This window comes from Phoca vitulina, unplaced genomic scaffold (assembly GCF_004348235.1).
Source record: "Phoca vitulina isolate PV1807 unplaced genomic scaffold, GSC_HSeal_1.0 scaffold28, whole genome shotgun sequence".
Lineage (NCBI taxonomy): Eukaryota > Metazoa > Chordata > Mammalia > Carnivora > Phocidae > Phoca > Phoca vitulina.
The window spans coordinates 167,474-189,949 of NW_022589731.1; the positions used below are offsets into that span (position 1 = coordinate 167,474).

Genomic DNA, 22,476 nt, shown 5'->3' on the forward strand with positions numbered 1-22,476 from the left:
TCATTTGTAGAACAAAAGTTTTTAACTGTGATGAAGTCCAGTTTTATTTCCTTTTGTTAGGCTTTTGGTATCATATCTAAGGCTTTTGCTTAAGAGGGGCATTGTTTAAGCACCTGGTATTACATTTGCCATACTATAAATTTGCCTTTTACAAACTAACGGATATGTTATTTTCTAAAATTATGCTTCTCAAATTTTAATGTGCATATAGGCATCAATTTATTGAAATGCAGATTTTGATTCAGTAGGTCTGGAGTAAGACCTGAGAGATGCTGCATTTCTAACAGGTTCTCAGATTGATGGCAATGCTGCTGGTCCAGGAACCATAATTTCAGTAGATTGGACCTAGAAGTTGCTTATAGTTTATGTCAAAGCAACAGGAACACTGAAGATTAATTAGGAAAAGTAATCTCAACTCTTCTGCATTTTGACCCTCTTGCTATTATTGCCCCTCATAAGATATGCCTGCTCTTTGAGAAATCTTAATGTTTTGTTGTTATTTCAGTTTCTAATCTCAGTAGATCTTGTTTTAGCCTGGCCATCTTTGCTGATGTGGTATTAAAATAAATGAATTTAATACCCAAACTTCTCTACTAGTCAGCTTAACATTTTACAAAATCTTCTTAAATATGATCCTCCACATGTGTATGTTGGTGAGGAAAACATCTTGGACTTATTTTGTGCTTTTTTTAATTGTTAGACCACAAAATGTGAAAACTGATTCCGATTACCATAAATTTTCAGAGAAATGTACAATATAAAGATTTTATTACTTCCTTTACCAAAACCCTGTTTGATGATTAGTAGTTTTATAAGGATTAATGCATAATCTGACTTTCCTTTATCCTGTTTTTTTCCCCATTCCCTTTTCTAGGGGCAGCTTCATGACTTCTGGGTACCAGATTCTTAACAGGAGTTGAAGCAGCAAAAATATGAACCAAGAGAAATTCAATAAGACCTTTTCCTAGGGGAGTAGAAAGAATGCTACAAACTCCAGTGGAATGCTAAGAAAATGTGCTGCAAATGTGCCACTTGAATATCTAGTATGAAGCTGGTAATGAAGAAATTGCCATTTCTGAAGCAGATATGAAACATGATCTGCTTAATTTTAAGGCAACTGACATTTTAAAAAGAGCAGAATCCTATAACAAGAGGGGAGGGGTAGAAGCAGCTAATAGTTGCATGTCTAACCTGCCCCTATTAACTCCTCTTGTTAATTTGTAAGCCAGTTATCCTTTTTTTTGTTTTGTTTTGTTTTTTTGGATTGTATTTATGGCACTTGGATAATCACAGGAAATATGTAGGAAAGGGTTTGGACCAAGTTGAGTAGTTTGACATGGAAATCAAGACCAAGTTCCAGTTGGGTTTAATTTTCCCTTTCGTTATTTTGGGACTCAAAAAGAAAACTTAGAACTGAGATTAATAACAAAAAGAATAAATCTCTTCTGTAACTCCTATAAACCACAGGGAGGTTTCAATCCATACATTTTCCTTCACTATTCAAGATTAGAAATCTGTTAGGTTTTTAAAATACATTTAAACAGTTAAGAAACAGAAATTTGGTATATTGTCAGATCCCCCTTAAGGGGAAGAGTTAAGCTATAAAATAGTGTCTCTGTTTTTATGCCAAAACATTCATATGCAGTTTGTTTTGGATTCCTTTTAAGTGTATATATAATTTTTAAATACTGGTTAAATCTTAGAATTTGGCTAAATCTTAGAATCCTGGCCCTTGGTCAGCCATATTACAGAAGTCTATAGTATAAAAGCTTAAAGATCTGGACAAGTTTCCAAAACCCTTACTTTCATGAGTATATAAGCTTGGCAGAGACCTGGATGGTGTTTATTCTTTGGGACATTGCACACGCGCGCGCATGTGTGTGTGTATGTGTGTGTGTGTGCACGCGCGTGTGTGTGCTTGTATTTTAAATTTGTTGCACTTGAAAACCACAGCTGCTCTAAATATTCTTAAACACTGGAAAGCCATCCTTGGGTTTAAATGGTGAAGGGTTAGTAGAAGTGCACATGCTGGTCTTATTAGTCCAAGGGCCCTTTGAAGCCTTTGGTAGTAATAGACTCTTACTAGCTAACTGAAAAATTCTTTTGTTGACTGAGTGTCCCTTTGTGGAGGGGGTTGTTTCTTGAATGAGAATGTCAACTTTTTTTTCCTTTCAATATTGACTTGGATGACACTGCTTTCCTGAGCATTCTCATGTCTCCAATTGTGGGGGGAAAGATGATGGAGAGGAAGGGAATTGGACTTGGGTTTTATGGTTTGAGAGGGGAGAAAATAATTTTTGAAAAATAGCTTTCTACCTCTAAATTGAGGCTTAGGAGTAAAAAGCATTTTATCTTAAACTTATCATTTACAATAGTATAAGTAACTTTTGAGCCCACGTCAAGCATTGAGCAGTTAGAGATTTTAAAGGGAAGACTAAGTAAATCCAATTCCTTAGAACCCCGACCGAATGAGGCTCCAGGAGTCAGACCAACAAAAGTTTTATTCTGTTGAGTTTACTGGTAAGAATATTATTATCTCGATACTACCTCTCAAGGGTATTATTAGAAAATGCCACTTATGGTTAATGAGATAGATACAAAGAGTTCTATTTGACAGAAGCTTGAAACTCTGGCATCTATCTGCCCAACAATGGGGGCTTTCACTCTTTGTAATTTAATACTTTGTAGATACATTATTTGTGTGTAATTTTATAAGTGTTCATATTTTTCTCATTTTGCATTGTGTAAAGTGTACAAAATCTCAAAGTATAAAATACTGCTTATATTGCTTGTAATTACAGTGTGTAAATATTTTCTAATCGTGTACATTGACGGGGGGACAAGTGGGTTATTCAGGTTTTTTTTTTAAGTGACCCTTTTGTATTGCAGTTTCAACTGATAACTGCTCATCAAATTTAAAACCACTTTGATACATTTTTATTTAGCAGTTCCAATAAGAAAAGTCTCTATTTTTAATTGTCTTTCTTCATTAGAGAAAAATACTTCATCTGTCCCTTTAAAAATGGCCAGACATCAGTTTGAGCCCTTGTATTTATGACTGTGGTAGATGTCTCCGTCTCCAGGTCATACTCCAGTCAGTATTTGCATTGGGTTCTCATACAAATTCTGTGATGATTCTCTTTTAGCACAAGTAGCCCATGACTTTTCTCCCAAATCAAGTATTATCCTTCTCCCTCTTGAGTCCCCATGTTCTGTCTCCCTCCTGCTGTTGTTGCCCAGCAAATGGGATGGTAGTGGGGGGAGAAAATGTTCATTGCACAGAAAATGTCAGGCCACTTTTGGGACTTGGCAAACAAAGCTTGCACTGAGTGGTGGTGTGTTTGGCAATATTACTGTGCCAAAAATAACCTTGTCTAATTTTCTGGTTATGTATGTCAAACTTATTACCCTTATTGCAAGCTGAAAATTAAGGTACTTGTAAGTGTTTATGCTTTTGTGTGTAACTGTTTGCCTTTTCTAAACTGCTTTTCTTGTTATTGGAAAATATAATTCTATTAGTTATATCATGTTAAGTGAAGAGGCTCTCCATGCACAAAATGCATCTATCTAGCAGTAAAGTAACAGCATTTGTACATTTCCTGTCTGTCTTTTGATGGTAATGGTGCCTTTGTCACCTTTTGGGAGGTTGGCATTTTGGTTTTGTTTTGAAGTACAAATAATAGCTTGCTTTTGACTTCACAAAATCTCCCCAGATGTAAAAGAGAGAAAAGGCGCATTGTCATCCAGGCTCAGTCAGGAGCATTTGCATTTTTATTTCTGTCCAAACAAGTATAGTTGGTGGGGACTGGCCAGTAATAATGCGTGGAGTCTTTAAACCAAGGGTAATTTTTAAATTTTAAAAATAAAAAATTTAAGAGGTGACCCAATAACAAGTGACTGAGTTGGAAATTAGGGAAGAGACTGTCCTGGTTTGTCTCTAAGGACGCAGGATCAGGGAACCGGTGGCTGGGCATGTAGAGCACGGTCTGTGGTGGTTATTTCTTACTCGTTTACAGTGTTGGCGCACCTCGTTATCTGTGCATCTGTTTTCCCTGGGCAGTCCTGTCAGCCAGTTGCTCCACCAGCTCTTAGGCAATTTACAAGTAAATGCAGATTTCTTTTCTCTTCCCCTTTTTTTTTTTTAAGATTTTTTTACTACATCTTGTTTAAAGTCCCATGAATGTATGTGTGTGTTATTAAAAATGCTTTTTCTCAGTTTGAACATGTGTTTGGTAATATTTGTTTGGGAGTGGGGGATAGTTAAATATCTGGGAATCCTGTTTCTTCCCTGCCCCATCCCCCTAGTTTTTAAACTGATTCTTTTTTCCTCTTGCTTTGGATTCTTCCATCTGTTTTTTTGGTTTGATGTCTCCTGTTTCTGGAATACATAAAGCTATAGTTGTGCACAGTTCACTTTTACATAACCCACTTAATAATTTGCTGCATAATTTGTGGTCAGCAATTCAGTAATCTCATTCTTACATTACCCCATTCGCTCGGTTGATTCAACAACTATTGCGTACCTACTACATGCTAGGTACTCTTTTGAGGATTCAGTGGTGAACAACACAAACCGCTCTCATGAATTGTACCTTCTGGTATCCAGGTGAAAATACTTTGTTATTGGCCAAAGAGGACTGGAAAGGAATCCTTTGGCCTGGCTCCCCTGTTCTAGAGCCCAGGTCAAGGAAAGGGGAAGCCATATGATGCAGAAGCAGGGCTCAGGACTACCTCCAACCTGCCAGGCAGAGAAAGCTGTGCATATGGCAGCTGAGGGGAGACATAGGTTGACAACTCCTCACAGAAGAAATTATTATGAGCTCATAGAAGGGCTAGGCATGGTTGCCAGAGGCCTCAGGTTCCAGAACCATGCCAGTATTTCTTTCTCCCTTCTGACAGGCTGGTTTGGAGAAGATCACTTGTGAGCATTTTTCTGACTGGGGTAGAAGGGTGAGGGAGTAACAGACAAAAGCAAAGACATTGCCTTAAGTACTGGGATCCTGGCAGCATAGCCTTGTGCAAGTTAAGGGCCTTGACCTTGACCTTAGTCCTGACCTCAGATCCCAGATTGACCGTAACAACCATTTGATCTTTGGCAAGTTACTTAACCTGTCCGAACCTTAGTTTCTTCCTCTGTTGAAAGCAATAATAATGGTGTCTATCTCAGAGCTTATAAGGATTAAGTGAGCTAATGCATGAAAAGTACTTAGCAAGGTGCCTGGCATATACGCTAGGTATTATTATTTAGCTCTCATTTGAAGCTCTTCTCAGATGACAGGTAAAATTGAACTTAAGGAGGGGCACCTGGCTGGCTTGGTCAGTGGAGCATGCTACTCATGTTGTGAATTTGAGCCCCATGTTGGAGGTAGAGATTACTTAAAAAATAAGTTGAACGTAAGGCACTTGGGGGTTCACTGACATCTAAGCAAACCATACCTTAAAATTGTAGTGTGGGTGTGCTCTAATCCTTCTGACAGGCAGCTCCAGAGGCTTCTCTGTCCAGCTCTGTCTCTCCTGGTAAAAAAAATATATATGTATATATATATACACATATATATGTATCTGTATATATAAGTTTGTGGCTTCTTTAGGACTCAGCATGCTAAAGCTGAGAAGGGGTGGTGGTGGGTGATTTTCCATCATTTGTAGACATGTCCTGACACTCCCTTTTCCTTGCTAACCATTCCCCAGGCTGGAGTCAAGAGAGGGCAAACCAGAAGGCCCAGCTTTGGGTCTGACTCCAAGACGACTGGCTGGGAGGAAAACTTAACAGGCAAAACAGGCTTCTGAGGCACAGTGGAACAGTGAGACTACAGCATTGGTGCCCTGGTGACAGTCCCTACTGAAGAAGCACCTCAGCTGTATATTTGGCCCAAATAAAGATCACGCCACCTAAAGGGAGAGTGCTGGGCAAACCAGAGGTGGAGATGGCAAAGCAAGAACAGAAATGCTGCCACAGTGAACAGGAAGCAGGACAACTTGACTAGGCCAGAGTTCTTTGCCTCAGGGAACCTCTGCTCAAGTTTCAGGAGTTCATACCTACCCCCTTCACCTAGGATCCCTGCTATACAGTGAGTAACTGCTCTGTGCGAAGCCTGGAACCAAACGCTGGTGTGTAGGTGGCTGAGAACAAGAGCCATTTTCTTACAACGGAGTTGGGGAGAATAGCCTAGCAAAAACAAAACTACGTTTTATGTTCTGTGCTTGTGAAGTACACCAGAAGGTTTTCCAATGGGATCATCTCCCAGCCACCCTGTGAAGCAGCCAGGATAGTGACCTTAAGGATGAGTAACAACCTGCTCAAAGAATGCCCTGCCTGTGTCCCAGGACACAAACTCATGGCTAGGTTAGGATTCATTTCTTCCTTTGATTTGGAGTCTCTTCCACTGTCAGTATTCCCCTCATTCATATTTTATGAGCTTAATTTGCAGAGAAGAGCATTGTCAGAGGGGCTTCCTAGAGAAAGTTCCATTAATTGCCGTCCCATCTGATCATTAGGTTCAGAGACTCAAGTGGGAGGACAGCAGAAAGAAATGGATTGTGATGTAAATCTGTATTATTGGAGATACTTAGGTAACTGCTCAGCTACAGTTCTGCAAGTGCCATGCTGGAACTCCGCATTGTAATTTACACATTTTGTTCATTTGAAACGTGTGAGGTTCTGAGTCGGCCGTCAGGGCACCTTTGAGGAGGAAGGCTTGCCTCACAGAGTGTAGGCGCGAGTGTGATGCTAAACCTGCCACCAGATCACTACAGCTGCACAGGTACCTGAAGTCAGCACTGTGAGTTCTGTGAGAACCGGAGGAGCTGTGTCCCTTAGCCCACTGGGCCCCTGCAGGCTAATCTCTCTCCTGTCTGGTACTGTGGGGCTAGCAGTCTTCCTGCCCTCCCTCCGCTGTCACCCCCCAACCCACTTTCCCACAGGACTGCAGATTTATTTTTCTTAGCCATGTCTTTCCTGGGCTTCCCAGCCTGGACTTCCTTCATCTATTAGGATTTTCTTCTGTGGTGTCTCCCAACTATTTGCTGACTTCTCCTTTCTGTTTCCCACTAGGAACCCTCCCATCTCATCACATTAAACTCACTTTTCTCTTTCACACCCCTTCCTTTCTGCCTACTCCCCCAATACACGTCTGTGCACAAAATTGCACATTTATGCCTTTGATAATTCCCCTTCAGGTTTACCCTGTTTCCCTCTTCTCAGGCTTTCCCAGTACTGATTATCTGTAAACACAAGAATCAATTTCAAGGCCAGTTACTTAACCTCTTAAAGCCTGTTTTCTCATCTATAAAATGGCGCTGTTAATCCCTCAGGATAGAATGAGGGTACAGTTTTTAAAATGAAGCTGGGTAGTCTTTGTGAGAGTGTGTGTACACTTTAACATAAGCATTTCTCCCCAGCTACCTCCCCCTTCACATACACACATCCTATTTACAGAGTGCTGGGGGAGGTGGGAGTGTAGCGTGGGCCCTGCTGTCTAGCAATCTGCAGTCACACACAGCAGCCCAAGCTACGAGATTGTATATGATGAAGTGCCAAACAGAGCTTTGGGGAATTCAGGAAAGAGAGATGACATGTCTTTCCCAGGGTCCTTTTAGTTAAATGACAGAGCCATTTGAATCTTGTTCACCCTCCTTCAGGCCAATGTGCATCTGCCTCTTCTCCTAGCCCCTGCCTCTCCAGAGTTCAGACTCTCAGGCACATGCAAGAGTCAGTTACCTATGTCCCTGTAGCCTTCAGCATTTTAGTCCTGCTCTTCGGCCCACTACAATAATGTCATGGATGAGGGAGGGGGAGGATCAGGCCAGGTCATGGCTAGAGCCCCAGTTTGATTCAAACCCTAGAGGGGTCTTTAACAGGCCGTGAGGCAAAGGTATAGCCCGAGTTGCCAGGAAACTGCAGCACCAAAGGTGGCTTGGGAGGACCATCCTGGACCTCCCCTGGTTGGGAAGTTAATTCTGAGGGGGGCTTTCTAGATTGCTTCTAGGTGAGGTGACTGAGCCTAGGAGGGACAGGATATCCGATTGCCTATGAGGAGAGTTAACTGGAAGACCTGGAGTAAGAATGATGTTCAACATGAGCTGGAAGGGAAGGCAGTTATCTGAGTGACCCAGTCCCTGAGGAGGTAAACCCCGGTTACCATAAGGTTTGGTTGAGTGGACAAGTGCAAAACCTTGTGGCTTATTTATCCAGAAAAACAGCATTGTCTTTGTCAACTTCTGGTCAGGCCGTTACTTCATCCCACCAAGCCCGACCCACTCAGACTTCAGGCTGAAGGACCAAGCAGCTGGAGGCTCTTGAGCTGGGAATCCAGACCCTGTTGTGTGTTCAGAGCTGCCCCAACGCTCGGCCTCCACCAACTGTGGCCCACTGCACCCTAGGCAGAGAGCAGAAAAGAGTGGCAGGCGCTCAAGAAGTGAGGTCCAGATTAGAAGACAGGTTAGAGGGCCCTCGGAAAGTTAAGCCCCCAGAGAACAGTTTTGTAAGTCCCCAACAGTAGACAAGTCGGAGGGGTCCTAGGGCTAGAGGGGAGAGAGGTGGGTTTTAAGCCCATCGAGGGCGCATGGCGTGATGAGGCCACCACCAGGGGGCGATACGGGGGCCACGGCCCTTGGAGGCGGAGGACGCCAGATGCCCGGAGGCCGTGGGAGTCTTACCTCAAACCTTTATTGTGTAGGGTGGGGGGCGCAAAAGAAGAGAACGGCGCCCTTCCCTGCACGCCACCCAGTCGGCCCCGCCTCCCTGGCCCCGCCTTCCAGCCCCCGCCCCACCCCCGGCTCCGCCTCCACCCCCACCCCGCCTCCGGCCGCGGCCCCTTCCTCCCGCAGCTGGTGCTGTGGGGCCGCGGAGCAGCGCGTCGCCGTCTCTATGGCCAGGGATCCGAGCGCAAAGGTGAGAGAGGCAGGGAGTACGGGCGGTGGCGGGGCCTAGGCCGGGGGGCGGAGGCCAGGCCAGGCCTTCCCCACGTCCATTCCACCCTCCAAGCTGGGCCAGGCCTTTCTCAGAGCCAAGTCTCCCGGTCCCGCATAAAGGCTCCTGGGGGGGCGCGGGCCAGGCCTCGGGCTGTGCTGGGCACAGACCCGCCACCGCGGAGTCGGGGACCCGCGCGGGGCGAGGACCCGCGTGGCGAACAGTGTTCCCTGGGATCTGGGTCACGTCTCCTGGTGTCCGGCGGGATCGAAGGAGAGCTTGTCCTCGAGCTGCAGCAGTAGAGACTGAGATTAGATCTGAGGAGAGGGAAGACGCGCGGACTGTCCAGGATGGTGGAAGAGAGGGTAGCGGGGGAGGGGCTCTCAGGCCAGAAAGACGGCCATCCTACTGGGCAGAGGGGGATGCCGCCTACTAAGCAGGTGGACATCTGGGATGAAGGTCGAGAGCCTGCTGATCCAACATCGATCCTGTTTTGGGGGGGGTGTCTCCCCTCAGTTTCTTCAGCCCTAGGATCTAATAGTCGGAAGGTGACCAGAGTTCAGGGGGCTGGCCCTGGGGAGGAACCCAAACTGTGGAACTGGGGGTGGAGTGTGGGGTGTGGACTGGAGACCTTGAAGCCTTGTGGCCACTGGGGGAGGGAGGGCAGCAGCTCCGCCCCCCCCGTTTAGCCCCGCCCTCCCTCCCAACAGGTTAAATGGGGGTTGAGAGCCCCTGTCCAACTCCCACATCTAGAACAGCAGTATATACATCGGAGTAGAGCAGCGCTAAGTTACACGTTCCATTCCATCTTTCCTTTGCTAAAGCTAGGGGCCTCCTTTCTCCTGGGTTAGGTACCCCCTCCCTCCTTTGCAGAGAGGCCCATCCCATCCCAGCATCTGAGGTCAGATGCCTCCCCACATCACTACACATACACTTAGAATCTGGCCTTAAAATTGGGACTTTTGGGAAGGGAGGGAGGGTCTGCTCTGCACCTCAGTGGATACTGGCAGCCTCCAAGCCTGCAGTGAGAACTGGACCCCTATTTGTACATACGCTTGACGCTTGTCTCTGCATACATGTAATTGTGTGTTTGAGTACTGTGTGAACACACATTTACTTGACCCTTCTGTGAACATGAACACCCCTGACCTACTGTATTGGTGGGTTTGTGTGCATGTCCCTACACATATGTGTGTATGTGCTGGACCTTTCTGTGAATAGGTGTACAGTCCTTCATATGCACATGTGTAGGTTTATAACCTTCCTTGTCAATCTCTGAGGCTGTGTAACCTGCTGAATGAATGGATATGACTATGTGAATACAACCTTATTTGTCAATGTGTATGAACACATCTGGCAGGCCCTTTATATGAACATATACATGCACAAACCTCCCTGTGAATGTATGTTTGCATGACTCTCCTGTGAGTACATGTGCTCACAGCCCTTCTGTGAACATGTGTGTATGTGCACCTATTGCATGCACATCACCCCTCTCTGGATTATGTGTGACTTTTGCCATGGACCACACTCTGAGTGGTTCCTCTGACCTGGGGTGTGTTCCTCTTGCCCAATCCTAGGGACTGATACCTCATAGCCATAGGGCTCCCCCCACTTCTGCACTAAGCAAATAGGAGGCCCCAAAGGTAAACAGGTGTGCCTCCACAGTGAGAGGTGGGGCATGGGCAGTTTGCCTGGGACTTCCTACTGCCCAGCCCCCACACAAGGAGTGGATGCCCTTTCTGTGGTCCAAGGACCCTCTTCTCTCTACTCATACTACATTCTCCCCTTCTGGGCTCTGACCACTACAGTGCTGACCTTTACCTCTTAAATAAATGCTCCAAATTTCTGTTCTCCCTCTGGCCAGTTCCTGGTCCTTCCCTTCTCTTCAAGGCCACATAGTTAATATTTGACCTGGAAAGGAGTGGAGAGGCCAGTGGCCCCGGTGGCCCTGTCTGTGGGTGTCTGATGAGATTGGGTGGATCAGGCTTCCTTCACACCCAGCCCAGTCAAGGAAGCTTTCAAGAGCCACCTCAGAGATCAGGCCTATTACAGGGGTCACAGAAGGCCTGCCACCCACTTCCACCCCATCCCCAACTGGTTGGCTTGAGTGTCCCGGTGTGGGAATAGTCTCCAAGATGTGCCAGGGGAGGTGGCAAAGAACTCAGGGATCTCATCATTCACCTTTTCCATGTTGCTTATGTTTCAACTGGTCTTGCACACTAGAGCCTCCGGCACAGACTTTACACCTGTGCAACCAGGGGGCCCAGATGCCAACCCCCCCATGTCTATGAGTGCCTGTTTGCAGGTAGGGGCACGTGTGGATGCCTAGCCAGAGGGTGCAGTACAGACTCGCATGGGCAGAGTAGAGATGTGCACCCCCTCGGAGAAGAATGCTGAGGAGGAGAAGTGTCTAATTAAAGAGAAATTCCAGAGGGAGCTCTCAGGCCAGGGAGAAGAAAAAACAAAGGGAAAACAGGACAAAATAAACAAAGGCCCATTAAATGTCTCTGCCCAGCCTTCTTGCATAAGGCACCCCCGCAGGCAGCAGGGGCAGCTGCTGTCCCAAGTTTGGTCTCATTGTTGCTAGGAGAAGGCATTCTCCCTGAAACGGAGCTCTAGTCGAGATGGAGACCTAGCTTAGCTTCTGACTTGGTCAGAGGATTGCCATTACTTTGGGTTTGGGCTGGGAGGAGTCTAGGGTCTTGTAAGGACGGCAAATTCTGCCCAACTTGCATCAGAGCAGAGAGGTAGACAGAATGACAGTGAGCTGATCCTGATGTGGGATTCTGTGGGCCTTCTCCCACCAGTGCCCCCTGAAGTCTGGGGGTAATGCCATCTACCTTCTACCCACACACAGATAAAAGACCTTTTTTTTTTCCTGTTTTTTCTTCAGAAAACGGACCTCAGAGAACCAGGACTAGTCCTTCTGTCGGGGCAGGGTGACCCCATCAGTGACCTACAACCCCTGTATGACCCTACAACTCCCTCCCACCATGGAGTTTGTATGTGATGCAGAAAGGCAGTGTGGGATCCATCCCTCCCTCTGACCTCTAACCTGGGATTCCATGGCCACACAACCCTGTGATTCCATGTCCCCTCGATTCCAGGACCCTCCCTGGCCCCATGACCCCTGACCTTCCAAGTGACCTCTCTGGACCTTGACCCCCGTGACTGTTCTTCCCATCATCCCCTGTGACTCTGGCCTTGGCTCCCCTTGGGGGTCTTACTGGTCTGGGCCTCCCAAGGAAAATGTGGGGGAGGCTCTGGCCCCTCTTCCTGAGCTTCCTCACAGCAACTGCTGTCCCTGGACCCTCACTGCGGAGGCCATCCAGAGAACTAGATGCCACCCCGCGGATGACCATCCCCTATGAAGGTTAGACACCCCTCCCCCAACTTTGAAAGGCAGCGGGAGCCAGGTCTGGGAGTAGAGAGGCAGCCCCAGGGCCGGGCTCACTGCTCCCACTCTCCAGAGCTCTCCAGGACCCGGCACTTCAAGGGTCAAGCCCAGAACTACTCAACACTGCTACTGGAGGAGTCCTCCGCAAGACTGCTGGTTGGAGCCCGAGGTGCCCTGTTCTCTCTCAATGCCCGTGACATAGGAGATGGGGCTCACAAAGAGGTTAGCCCCCAGAGCCTGGAGTGCCTGGAAGGTCTCCAGCTTTATAGCCCTCTGGTCAGATAGCACTGCCCTTCCCAAGCCAGGTCTCCTTTACCATCCAATGGCACTCCTGAAACTTCTGCACCTCAGTTTCCCCTGTTTCCTGCAGTCCTGTCACCTGGTCCCACAGACAATGGTGAAAGACAAGGGTACTGGGGTTAGCACATCAGCCCCTTCCTTTCCCCGTCTCCAGATCCGCTGGGAGGCCTCCCCAGAGATGCAAAGCAAATGTCATCAGAAAGGGAAAAACAACCAGGTATGTGGTCTGCCCTGTCCCCAGCTCCTTTCCTTCTCTTCATTTGGGGATGTCAGGGTTGGTGGGGACACAGATGGAGAGGTATGGATCAGCCAGTCAGTTGGAGCAACCACAACAAACACGTGAGTGTAGCCGGAGTGGCAGGCCCTAGGTGCAGCACTTCTAAGCCAAGCATCTGGTGACCTACCAGCTTGGCCTATAGTGGCCTCTTAATCTCTTATGGGCTCCTGAATAATAATCATGAGAGCAATAAGTAATCTCCAATAAATGCTGACTTAGCTGTTATCTCTCCTAATTCTAAAATAACCCTATGAAGTAGTTTTATCCTCCATTTTACAGATGTAAAAAATGAGGTTTGGTCAAGGAATCGCTCAAGTACCCGGTACACCATGGAGGGGTGGTAGTGAATTGCTAGCTCTTTCTGGCTAAAGAACAGGGTGTCTGCGGGGGTCCCAGGTCGGGCTATGGAACAGATGCCTCTGGGGGCGCCTGAGTGGCTCAGTCAGGTTGAATGTCTGACTCTTGGTTTCAGCTCAGGTCATGATCTCAGGGTCGTGGGATGAAGCCCTGCTTCGGACTCCCCACTCACCTCAGGCTCCTCTGGTTCCTGGGGCTCCCACTCAGCAGGGAGTCTGCTTCCCCTCTCCCTCTCCCTCTGCCCCTCCACCCGCTCATGCTCTCTCCCTCTAAAATAAAACAAATAAAACTTTAAAGAGGCACCTCTAAGAGACTCCATCAAAGATGCCTGCTGGTACAGCGTGTGGCATGGGCAGAAAGCAGGGCTGGTGAGGCAAGTGGAACCCAGGTCACAGAGCACTGTAAGTGCCCAACAGGGGATGGCTTTTACCCTGTGACAACGGACACCCTCACCACTTGGTACTTTATAGACTCTCCAACTTTAGTGTGCACATGAAGCCCCAGGGTATGTTATAAATGCAGATGCTAACTCAGTAAGCCTGGGGAAGGGCCCAAGATTCGGCAGTTCTAACAAGCTTCCAGAGGAAACTGATGCTGCCAGTTCCCAAGCCACACTTGAGGTAGCAAAGCTTTAGGACAACACTTCCCAAAGCATGTTCTGAGGAACGCTAATTTTCAAAAGAAGGGCTTAATGGTCACATGAGTTTGGGAAGTGCTGTATGCTCAATCCCACAATGCACAGCAACATCCTTAAGGCTCTGAAAAATCCCCTGGAAAGGCAAGTTTTAGCCATGGTTTCCAACTTATTTGACCAGAGTTCCTCCCTCACCCCCCTTTTCTTATGTAAACATCTTGGGGAAACACTACTACAGGAATATTAATCCTGCCCCAAGCACTAGAAGGATTAAAATAGAGTGAGTCTGGAGGCAGGAAAGACAACATGGGTTGGGAGCATCATGGGGGTCGGAGGAGGGAGACCTGAGCAGGCTAGTGGAGAGAAGGGACAGATACACCGAGGGAGGGAATGGGATGAGACAAAGAGGTCTGCATGGATTCAAACCCTGGGTAACAGGCAGGAGGAAGAATCATTAACAAGGCAAAGTCAAGGTGTCAGCTTACGGCATTTAACGGGCAGAGAAGAGCAGTGTGGCTGGAGGGGGTGAGGAAGGGGCAGAGCCCTATCATGCAGGGGCAGAAGTGGTGGGACTCCATGTTCAGGACTCTGGTGAGCCACCAAAGTTTTTTTTAAATACAGCAGTGACATGATTTGGTTTACATTTTTAAAATATGCCTTGGAAAGTGGGTTGCCAGAGGGTGCTGATGGGTAGAATATCTCTGGAAGGAGACTGCAGACAACGGTAACAGCAGTCCCCTTTGAAGGCAACAGGGATAAAAGGAGATGTTCTGTTTACAACATATCCCTTTGTACCTTTTGAATTTTACACTGCATACATGTATTCCTCATTCACTGGATAAATAGGTAGCTTTATAGAGTGGCGGAGGCTTGGGAGAACAGTCAGGCAGTCCCTAAATTTGTTCAGGGAAGAGGTGACAGCGGTAACATGGACTAGGGTGGTGGAGGTGAAGGGGAAGTGGACTACATCAGGAGACACTTACGACAAACAATCCTGGAGAAGGACTGAATGTAGGGTGAGGGAGTGGGAGGCAGCAAGCCTGACTCCTGGTATCTAGACTGAGTAATAGGATGGATGGATGGAGTGAGGTGGGAAAGACTGGATGAACAGGTTTAGGAGGGAAGATGCGGGTTAGGGAGGACGGAATGAGCTTGGTTTGTGACGAGGTGAGTTTGATGTGTCCGTGGACTATCAGATGGAGAGAGGGCCAGAGCCTGGGGATAGATTTGGTAGTGTCACCCCAAAGGGTGTGTGGGGGCTCCAGGACGGGGGCACTGCTGAGAAGGAGATGTGAGAGAAACATCTCAGGGTGGCGGGAGCCCTGGGGGCCCCAGGACTGGGGATGCAGGGGCCTGCGGAAAATGCAGGAGAAGCTGGCTAAGTGTTTCAGGTAATCCTAACAGTGAGAGAGAAGCAAGAAGAGGGCTCATGCCACTGGGAAGCCAAAGGACAGTGAGTGCCAGGGAGTAGTCTGTGTCCCGGACAGTGAGCAGGCCCACTGGGATCTCAGAAAGAACCACATCCCGTGGTGGGGGCAAGAGCTGGACGACAAAGCTAGAATTTTGATTAATGGAAAAGGCCTCTAAGCAGGCTGGGGGCTCAGCCCTCCCCCACCCACCCCACAGACGGAGTGCTTCAACCATGTGCGATTCCTTCAGCGGCTCAACACCACCCACTTCTACGCATGTGGGACTCATGCCTTCCAGCCCCTCTGTGCAGCCATTGTGAGTATGCCTGCCCCAGCCCTGATTGCTGGTCCCAGGCCCCTGGCCCCTGGTCCGTGGCCCCAGACTGGTCTGACCTTGGGCCACACCCCTGCCTGTCCTGGAGACCACTGACTTCTGGCCCCATATTCCCCCAGGATGCTGAGGCCTTCACCTTGCCAACAAGCTTCGAAGAGGGGAAGGAGAAGTGTCCTTACGACCCAGCCCGTGGCTTCACAGGCCTCGTCATTGGTGAACATGCTGTCCTCCCCACCTGGCCCCTCACCCACCAGCATGCTACTTGTGGGACATGGATCCCGTTGCTAGGACTTGCCACCCATGTGTGTTATGCGCCTTGTTGTATGTGACATGTCTCATGCTTAGCATGTCTCTGCTCCAGATGGAGGCCTCTACACAGCCACACGGTATGAATTCCGGAGCATCCCTGACATCCGCCGGAGCCGCCACCCGCACGCCCTGAGGACTGAGGAGGCACCCATGCACTGGCTCAACGGTCAGGAGATTGAGGCACAGGATGCTGGGGGGGGTGGGCAGGGCACTGTTTCTTCATCTTTACTCCCTTGGGCAGTTGACCGTCCCCTCCCTAAATTCCCAGGTGAAGCTGTCTATTCCTGTGTGGTGCTGACTGAGGGGTGGTGGTGGAGGGGATCCCCAGCCTGTCTCAGAGGCCACTTGAACTGTCCAACCCACAGATGCTGAGTTTGTCTTCTCTGTCCTGGTGCGGGAGAGCGAGGCCAGTGCAGTGGGTGATGACGACAAGGTTTACTACTTCTTCACGGAGCGTGCCACTGACGAGGTCCCCAACAGCTTTGCTCAGAGCCGCAACAGCCACCGTGTGGCCCGTGTGGCCCGTGTGTGCAAGGTGAGTAGGACCAAGTTCAGGGCAAGAGTGTGGAAGCTGAAGCTCTGACGCTGACCCTGTGCCCCTGCCTCCCCAGGGAGACCTGGGAGGAAAGAAGATCTTGCAGAAGAAGTGGACCTCCTTCCTAAAGGCGCGTCTCATTTGCCACATTCCCCAGTATGAGATGCTACGTGCTGTCTGCAGCCTGGACGCTGACGTCTCAGCCCGCACGCACTTTTATGCGGCCTTCACGCTGACCACACAGTGGTCAGTGCAGGGACAGTGGGGAGAGGAGGAACTGGGGACAGCATGGGGGCTGAGCAGAGGTCAGTGAGGGTACGATAGGATCCCTTGTGGGGAGGCTGGCTGCAGAGAGAGACTTTCAGGTACACCCAGTTAGCCTGGGGCCAGAGGCCACAGTGGCCTACTGACCCTTAGGAGAGGCCCTGAGGCCTAGAGCTGTGGGGTCGGCCAGGGTAACAGCGGGCTTCAGGCTGGGCAGGTGGCAGGGGGGCAGGTTCCACTCAGTGTGGCTCAGCCCCTTCCCCTATGTCCCTTCCTAGGAAGACCCTAGAGGCCTCAGCCATCTGCCGCTACGACCTGGCCGAGGTGCAGGCTGTCTTCGCAGGTCCCTACATGGAATACCAGGATGGTGCCCGGCGCTGGGGCCGCTATGAGGGTGGGGTGCCGGAGCCCCGGCCTGGCTCAGTGAGTGCCCAAGCCTAGGGTCAGCGCTGGGTGGACAGAACCCCTGGGAGGGGCAGAAGGATCTAGCCTTGGGGGTGGCGGGGGACGGGCAGGCAGTAGATTCCTGAGGCTCGCCACCTCTGTCCCCCACCCCAGTGCATCACAGATTCATTGCGCACCCGCGGCTACAACTCATCCCAGGATTTGCCATCCCTGGTCCTGGACTTTGTGAAGTTGCACCCACTGATGGCCCGGCCCGTGGTGCCCACACGCGGACGGCCCCTGCTGCTCAAGCGCAATGTGCGCTATACACACCTCACAGGGACGCCTGTCACCACGCCTGCCGGGCCCACCTATGACCTGCTCTTTCTGGGCACAGGTACTTCTGACCCCTGGTCTGAGCCCTTTGGTTACTGAGTCCTTGATCCTCGTTGACCGCTAATCCCCTGGATGACTTTTGATCACAAAACCCTGGTGGCCATTGATGTTGATTCTTCATTGAACACTCACTACTGGTCCCCGATGACCACTGGCTCTGGGTAACTGCTGAATCCTGTCACCAAACACAGTGATATTTGACCCTGATCACTAATGCTTCTGAACCCAGTCATTTCTGCCATGACTAGCCCAGAGTTCCCAGCGTCTATGAGGAACTGCTACTGCCTGAGTCCTTGTCCCTGATCTCATGACTCCTGAGCTGCTCCCATTAGGCTATTGCAGGGGACCAAAACCAGATTCCACTGTTGGGTTCTGACCCTCTGTCCACTCCGTACCAGTCGATGGCTGGATCCACAAGGCCGTGGTGCTGGGCTCTGGGATGCACATTATCGAAGAGACGCAAGTGTTCAAGGACCCCCAGTCTGTGGAAAATCTGGTCATCTCTCCAATGCAGGTAGCCTCTGACTCATGACCCTCAGTACGGCTTTGCCAGAATAGGGGGAGGGAGTGGGTGGCTGGGCAGTGGCCATGTGTGTCTGTAGGTGGGAGTTGGGGGTGTTGCCAACCAGCTTTGCTCTCTGGCTCCCAGCATAGCCTCTACGTGGGGACCCCTAGTGGCGTCATCCAGCTACCACTGTCTAGCTGCTCCCGCTACCGCTCCTGCTATGACTGCATCCTGGCCCGGGACCCCTACTGTGGCTGGGACCCCAGCACCCATGCCTGCACCGTATTCAGCAGGTCCCAGGGGAGCAGGTGAGAGGTGGGGGGGTGAGGGTCCCACGTGAGCGGGGAATCAGGGCCTGAGCGGGGAGGAAGGCCTGCCGGCTGTGGGGGACGTGGGGGCCATTGGCGACAGCCCCACGGATGCTGCCGCTGGGGAAAACTAAAGCTCAGTTCCCCTGTCCCTGAATCCAGGACAGCCCTGATACAGGACATGGAGAGAGGCAACCGAGGCTGCGAAGGCAACAGGGACACAGGTAAGTGACCTTCACAGGCTGCACAGCCCGTCCTCTCTACACTGATTGTCATTTACCTGTGCATGTGTGGCTCCGAACGGCCGCGTCTGTGGGCTTTCGTCCAGGATGTCCCAGCAGAGTGTGGCAGAGTAAGTGCTTCACAGACGGTTGTTGCCCAAAAGAACCATAAATGAGGAGACAGGCTCAAGACGTGAAGTCTTTGTCACTTCTGGAGCTTATAGCCAAGTTGGGGGGGGGGGCAGACAATTAAATGATCACCCAAATAATTATTTCATTGGTTTTTGTTACAAAAAGAATACTAACAACTATGACAAGGGTTTGAAGCATAATGGGTACTTCCCTGAGGAAAATCAGATGACTGAGCTGATGCCTGAAGAGCAAAAGTTAATCGCCACAGCGAATATGTACTGAGTACTTATTCATGACAGGTGCTGACTGAATACTTACACACACGATCTCACTTACTCTCCCAGCATCCCTGGGAGACAGGTGCCACAATCCCCATCCCCATGAGGGGCAATCTCTCTGAGGTCCAGGGAGAATAAGTAAACTACCCAAATTAATAAGCTATTAAGTGGCAGGGTCAGAATTCAAACCTGACCCCAAGCAGCCTGACTGGAGTTTGTGCTTTTCATCACTGCTGTGCTCTTTCCTCCAAGTGAACCAGTGGAGGGCACAGAGAGGGGGGTGACACCCGAGCAGAAGGAACAGCAGGCAGATGAGCTTGGTGTGTTTGAGAAGGGGCTGGAGAAGTGGGCAGGGACCACGTTGAGGGAGGGAAGCGGCATAATCAGTATGGTGTTTTTAAAAAGATACCCCACTGCTGCATGGAGAATGGATTAGATGGGAGCCAGAGTGAGCCAGCTTCCCCAATTGGGGAAGGAGAGAAGTGAACAGGTCTGAGATGGAGTCTGGAAGCAGAATCTTGGTGAGGGTTAGATAGAGCGGTGAAGGGGAGAGAGAGGCAAGGGAGACTCCCAGGTTTCTTTCTGACTTAAGCAGCTGAGTAGCTAGTGGTGCCATTCACTGTGATGACAATTCAAGGAAAAGACCTGGTATAGTTTGGGAGGGAGGCTTTGGCCTTAGTTCTTGTGCCGTATGTCCAAGAGGCCTCACACGGAGATGCCCTGCAGGTGGAAGATGTTAGAGTCTGACAGTCAGGAGAGAACCCCGGGCTAGAGGTCGAGATTACCAATCACTGGCAGGTAGCAGGAATTGAAACCACTAGGAAGGGCCAGTGCGAACCTTACATGGGAGCATGAGTGCAGGAGACCTTGGTCATTTGTCACCGTGATTCCAGAGTCTGTGCTTGGTGCTAGGGACGCTAACAGTGAACCATCTGGCCTGCCATCTCCAGTGCCCTCCCTGAGATAGACAAGCATTGACCAGTCCTGTTTCTCACCCCCCTCCAGGACCACCACCACCACTGAAAACCCGCTCTGTGCTCCGAGGGGATGATGTCCTCCTGCCCTGTGACCAGCCATCCAACCTGGCCCGGGCCTTGTGGTTGCTCAATGGGAGCATGGCCCTGAGTGATGGGCAGCATGGCTACCGCGTGGGCGTGGATGGGCTGCTGGTGACAGACATACAGCCTGAACACAGTGGCAACTACGGCTGCTATGCTGAGGAGAATGGCCTCCGCACCCTGCTGGCCTCCTACAGCCTCACAGTCCGGCCAGCCACTCCTGCCCCAGCTCCACAAGCCCCTGCCATGCCTGGGGCACAGCTGGCCCCTGACGTGAGGCTGCTCTATGTGCTAGCCATCGCTGCCCTTGGCGGCCTCTGCCTCATCCTAGCTTCCTCCCTCCTCTATGTGGCCTGTCTTCAGGGAGGCAGACGAGGGCGTCGAAGGAAATACTCTCTGGGTCGGGCTGGCCGGGCAGGGGGCTCTGCTGTGCAGTTGCAGACTGTTTCGGGCCAGTGTCCTGGAGAGGAAGATGAGGGTGATGATGGGGAGGGGCCTGGGGGACTGGAAGGTGGCTGCCTCCAGATCATCCCTGGAGAGGGAGCCCCAGCCCCACCGCCTCCACCACCCCCACCCCCACCGGCTGAGCTGACCAATGGGCTGGTGGCTCTGCCCAGCCGGCTGCGCAGGATGAACGGCAACAGCTACGTGCTCCTGAGGCAGAGCAACAATGGAGCGCCAGCAGGGCCCTGCTCATTTGCCGAGGAGCTCAGCCGCATCCTGGAGAAGAGGAAACACACGCAGCTCGTAGAGCACCTGGATGAGAGCTCTGTCTGAGCCCAGCCTCCTAGGACAAATGCTCTTCCAAGCCAGCCTGTCTGCCCCAGGCCGGGCTGCTGCTTCCCCAACACAGCCACTCTACCTTCACCCTCCCCCCCAACTCCAGGCCCTTCTCCCAACTTTTTGATGTCCCTGCAGGGCTGGCAGAGTCAGGCCCAGCCAAAGCCCCCTCCTCAGTCTCCACAGACCCATCTGTGAGCAGCCCAGGCCAACCGGTGCTCCTCAGAGGTGGGTACTCCCTCAGGACCTGGTATTCTGTAGACCCAGTCCCAATTCCTATTCCCTTAACCCAAGCACTTGGGAGGAGAGGATGCCATTCTCCTGCCCCATTTGTCTGCTCAAACCCTTCCTCTTTCTCCCAGGCAGGGCTCTGCAGGTCCAGATGACCTCCATGTCACCACCCTCTGCATGGCCCTATGTGCTGGACGGTCCCGAAACCAGACGAGACCTCTGCCAGCCACCAGAGCCACCTGAGCCCTGCGTACATTCACACGTGCACATGGATGAATGTCTATCAGCTGGGCTGCAGGGCCCCCACCCCCATCTCCTGGTGCATTCTTGTGTTTCATCTCTCCTGGACTTTGGGTACCCTTCCAATTGCCACATCCCATCCTATCTAGTCCTCTCCCCTAGTTCCAACCCCATGTGGTGACCTCTTTGGCAAGAGCTTGGGAACAGGCCAGCCTGGGGAGGTAAGACTGTGAGACTGTGTCATTCCCCTCTTCTTCCTTAATGTGCAGCCCTCGTGAGTCAGCCTCCCCACCCCCTTGGTCACTCTCAAGAGTGACAGACAGAGCCCCAGGCATGTCCCTTCACGCACATGTGCTTACATTTCCACATGTATTTCTGAGCCTCCCTTTGCTGCCTCGGACCTGTATCTGTTGGGTTTGGTCCATGGACATTTCAGAGGGAGAGCCCTCTCCTGTTCAGCTGTCCTCTCAGACATTTCCCTAGGACGGGTGACCAACACTGCAATGAGCCAGCCTCCCTTTTGGGGACCAAGCATTTGCTACCCCTAGACCAGAGCAGGGGGAAGAGATCTGAGGTCTCATCAACCTGGCACATGAAGCCCGTTCTTGGAACTATGCAAAGGGCAGAGGCTGGGAGTTTGGATGCTTGGCTCCCATCCCTGTCCTACCTCACCGGGGCACTTTCAGGGTCCAGGGGCCTCTGAAGTTTCCATTGATATGGGACAATCAAATCCTGACTGAGCTCCCCCGTTCTCCTTGGGTGAGGATGACTGTTATTTTTGTAGCCAAGAACGTGGAATCCCCACGGATTTTTACTGCCCTTCACCCAATCTCTCCCACCTCCACCCCACAATGAATGTATTTATTGTGAGAACGGCTATACTTCTTTAGGAATGCCCCCACTCACCACCCAGGTGGGCAGAACAGGCATGAGACAGAGTGGGGAGCCTGGGCTCAGCTCCTCCCCCTCCTGTTGGTTAATAAATACCCTCTCTCCCCGCAGCTATGTGTGTTCCGCTTGGTCTAGATTGGCCTTCCCTGATCACCAGGGGGCAGGCTTCTGAGCCTATGGAAACAGTGCTGCAGGGTTGGCTCTGCTCCCTATAAAACCATTTGCAGAGAAAACTGGGATCCTCAGCTTCCATCTGGCTGCCCTGGGCAGGTACACAGGCCTTTATAAGGCTCTCACCACTCACTGAGCATGGTGATAAGGG

General features: G+C 50.5%; 2 protein-coding genes across 8 annotated transcripts in view; both read left to right on the plus strand.

The window, feature by feature from the left end:
• Positions 1-11,889, plus strand: part of SLF2 (SMC5-SMC6 complex localization factor 2) — a 53,287-nt gene extending 41,398 nt beyond the window's left edge. For 5 of the 6 annotated variants that reach the window (XM_032423026.1, XM_032423027.1, XM_032423028.1 and 2 more), the window contains one exon: positions 875-3,595. In XM_032423026.1, coding sequence (XP_032278917.1) covers positions 875-910 — 36 coding nt within the window. In that variant the 3' untranslated portion in view covers positions 911-3,595. Of the gene's footprint in view, positions 1-874; positions 3,596-5,691; positions 6,072-11,807 lie in introns of those variants that run through there. The other variant, XR_004301667.1, reaches the window with a different exon arrangement.
• Positions 11,890-12,139: 250 nt separating this feature from the next.
• SEMA4G (semaphorin 4G) lies at positions 12,140-22,301 on the plus strand. 2 transcript variants are annotated; one of them, XM_032423031.1, is made up of 15 exons: positions 12,140-12,287; positions 12,385-12,533; positions 12,766-12,828; positions 15,506-15,604; positions 15,742-15,835; positions 15,984-16,097; positions 16,297-16,466; positions 16,543-16,712; positions 17,009-17,153; positions 17,289-17,511; positions 17,909-18,024; positions 18,160-18,323; positions 18,486-18,547; positions 19,960-21,020; positions 21,155-22,301. In XM_032423031.1, exons 1-14 carry the CDS (start codon positions 12,164-12,166, stop codon positions 20,787-20,789), a joined length of 2,523 nt encoding a protein of 840 aa, XP_032278922.1. In that variant the 5' UTR covers positions 12,140-12,163; the 3' UTR covers positions 20,790-21,020; positions 21,155-22,301. The 2 variants fall into 2 exon arrangements, with proteins under 2 accessions (XP_032278922.1, XP_032278923.1); XM_032423032.1 differs by having other exon boundaries at positions 21,159-22,301.
• The last annotated feature ends 175 nt before the right edge of the window (positions 22,302-22,476 follow it).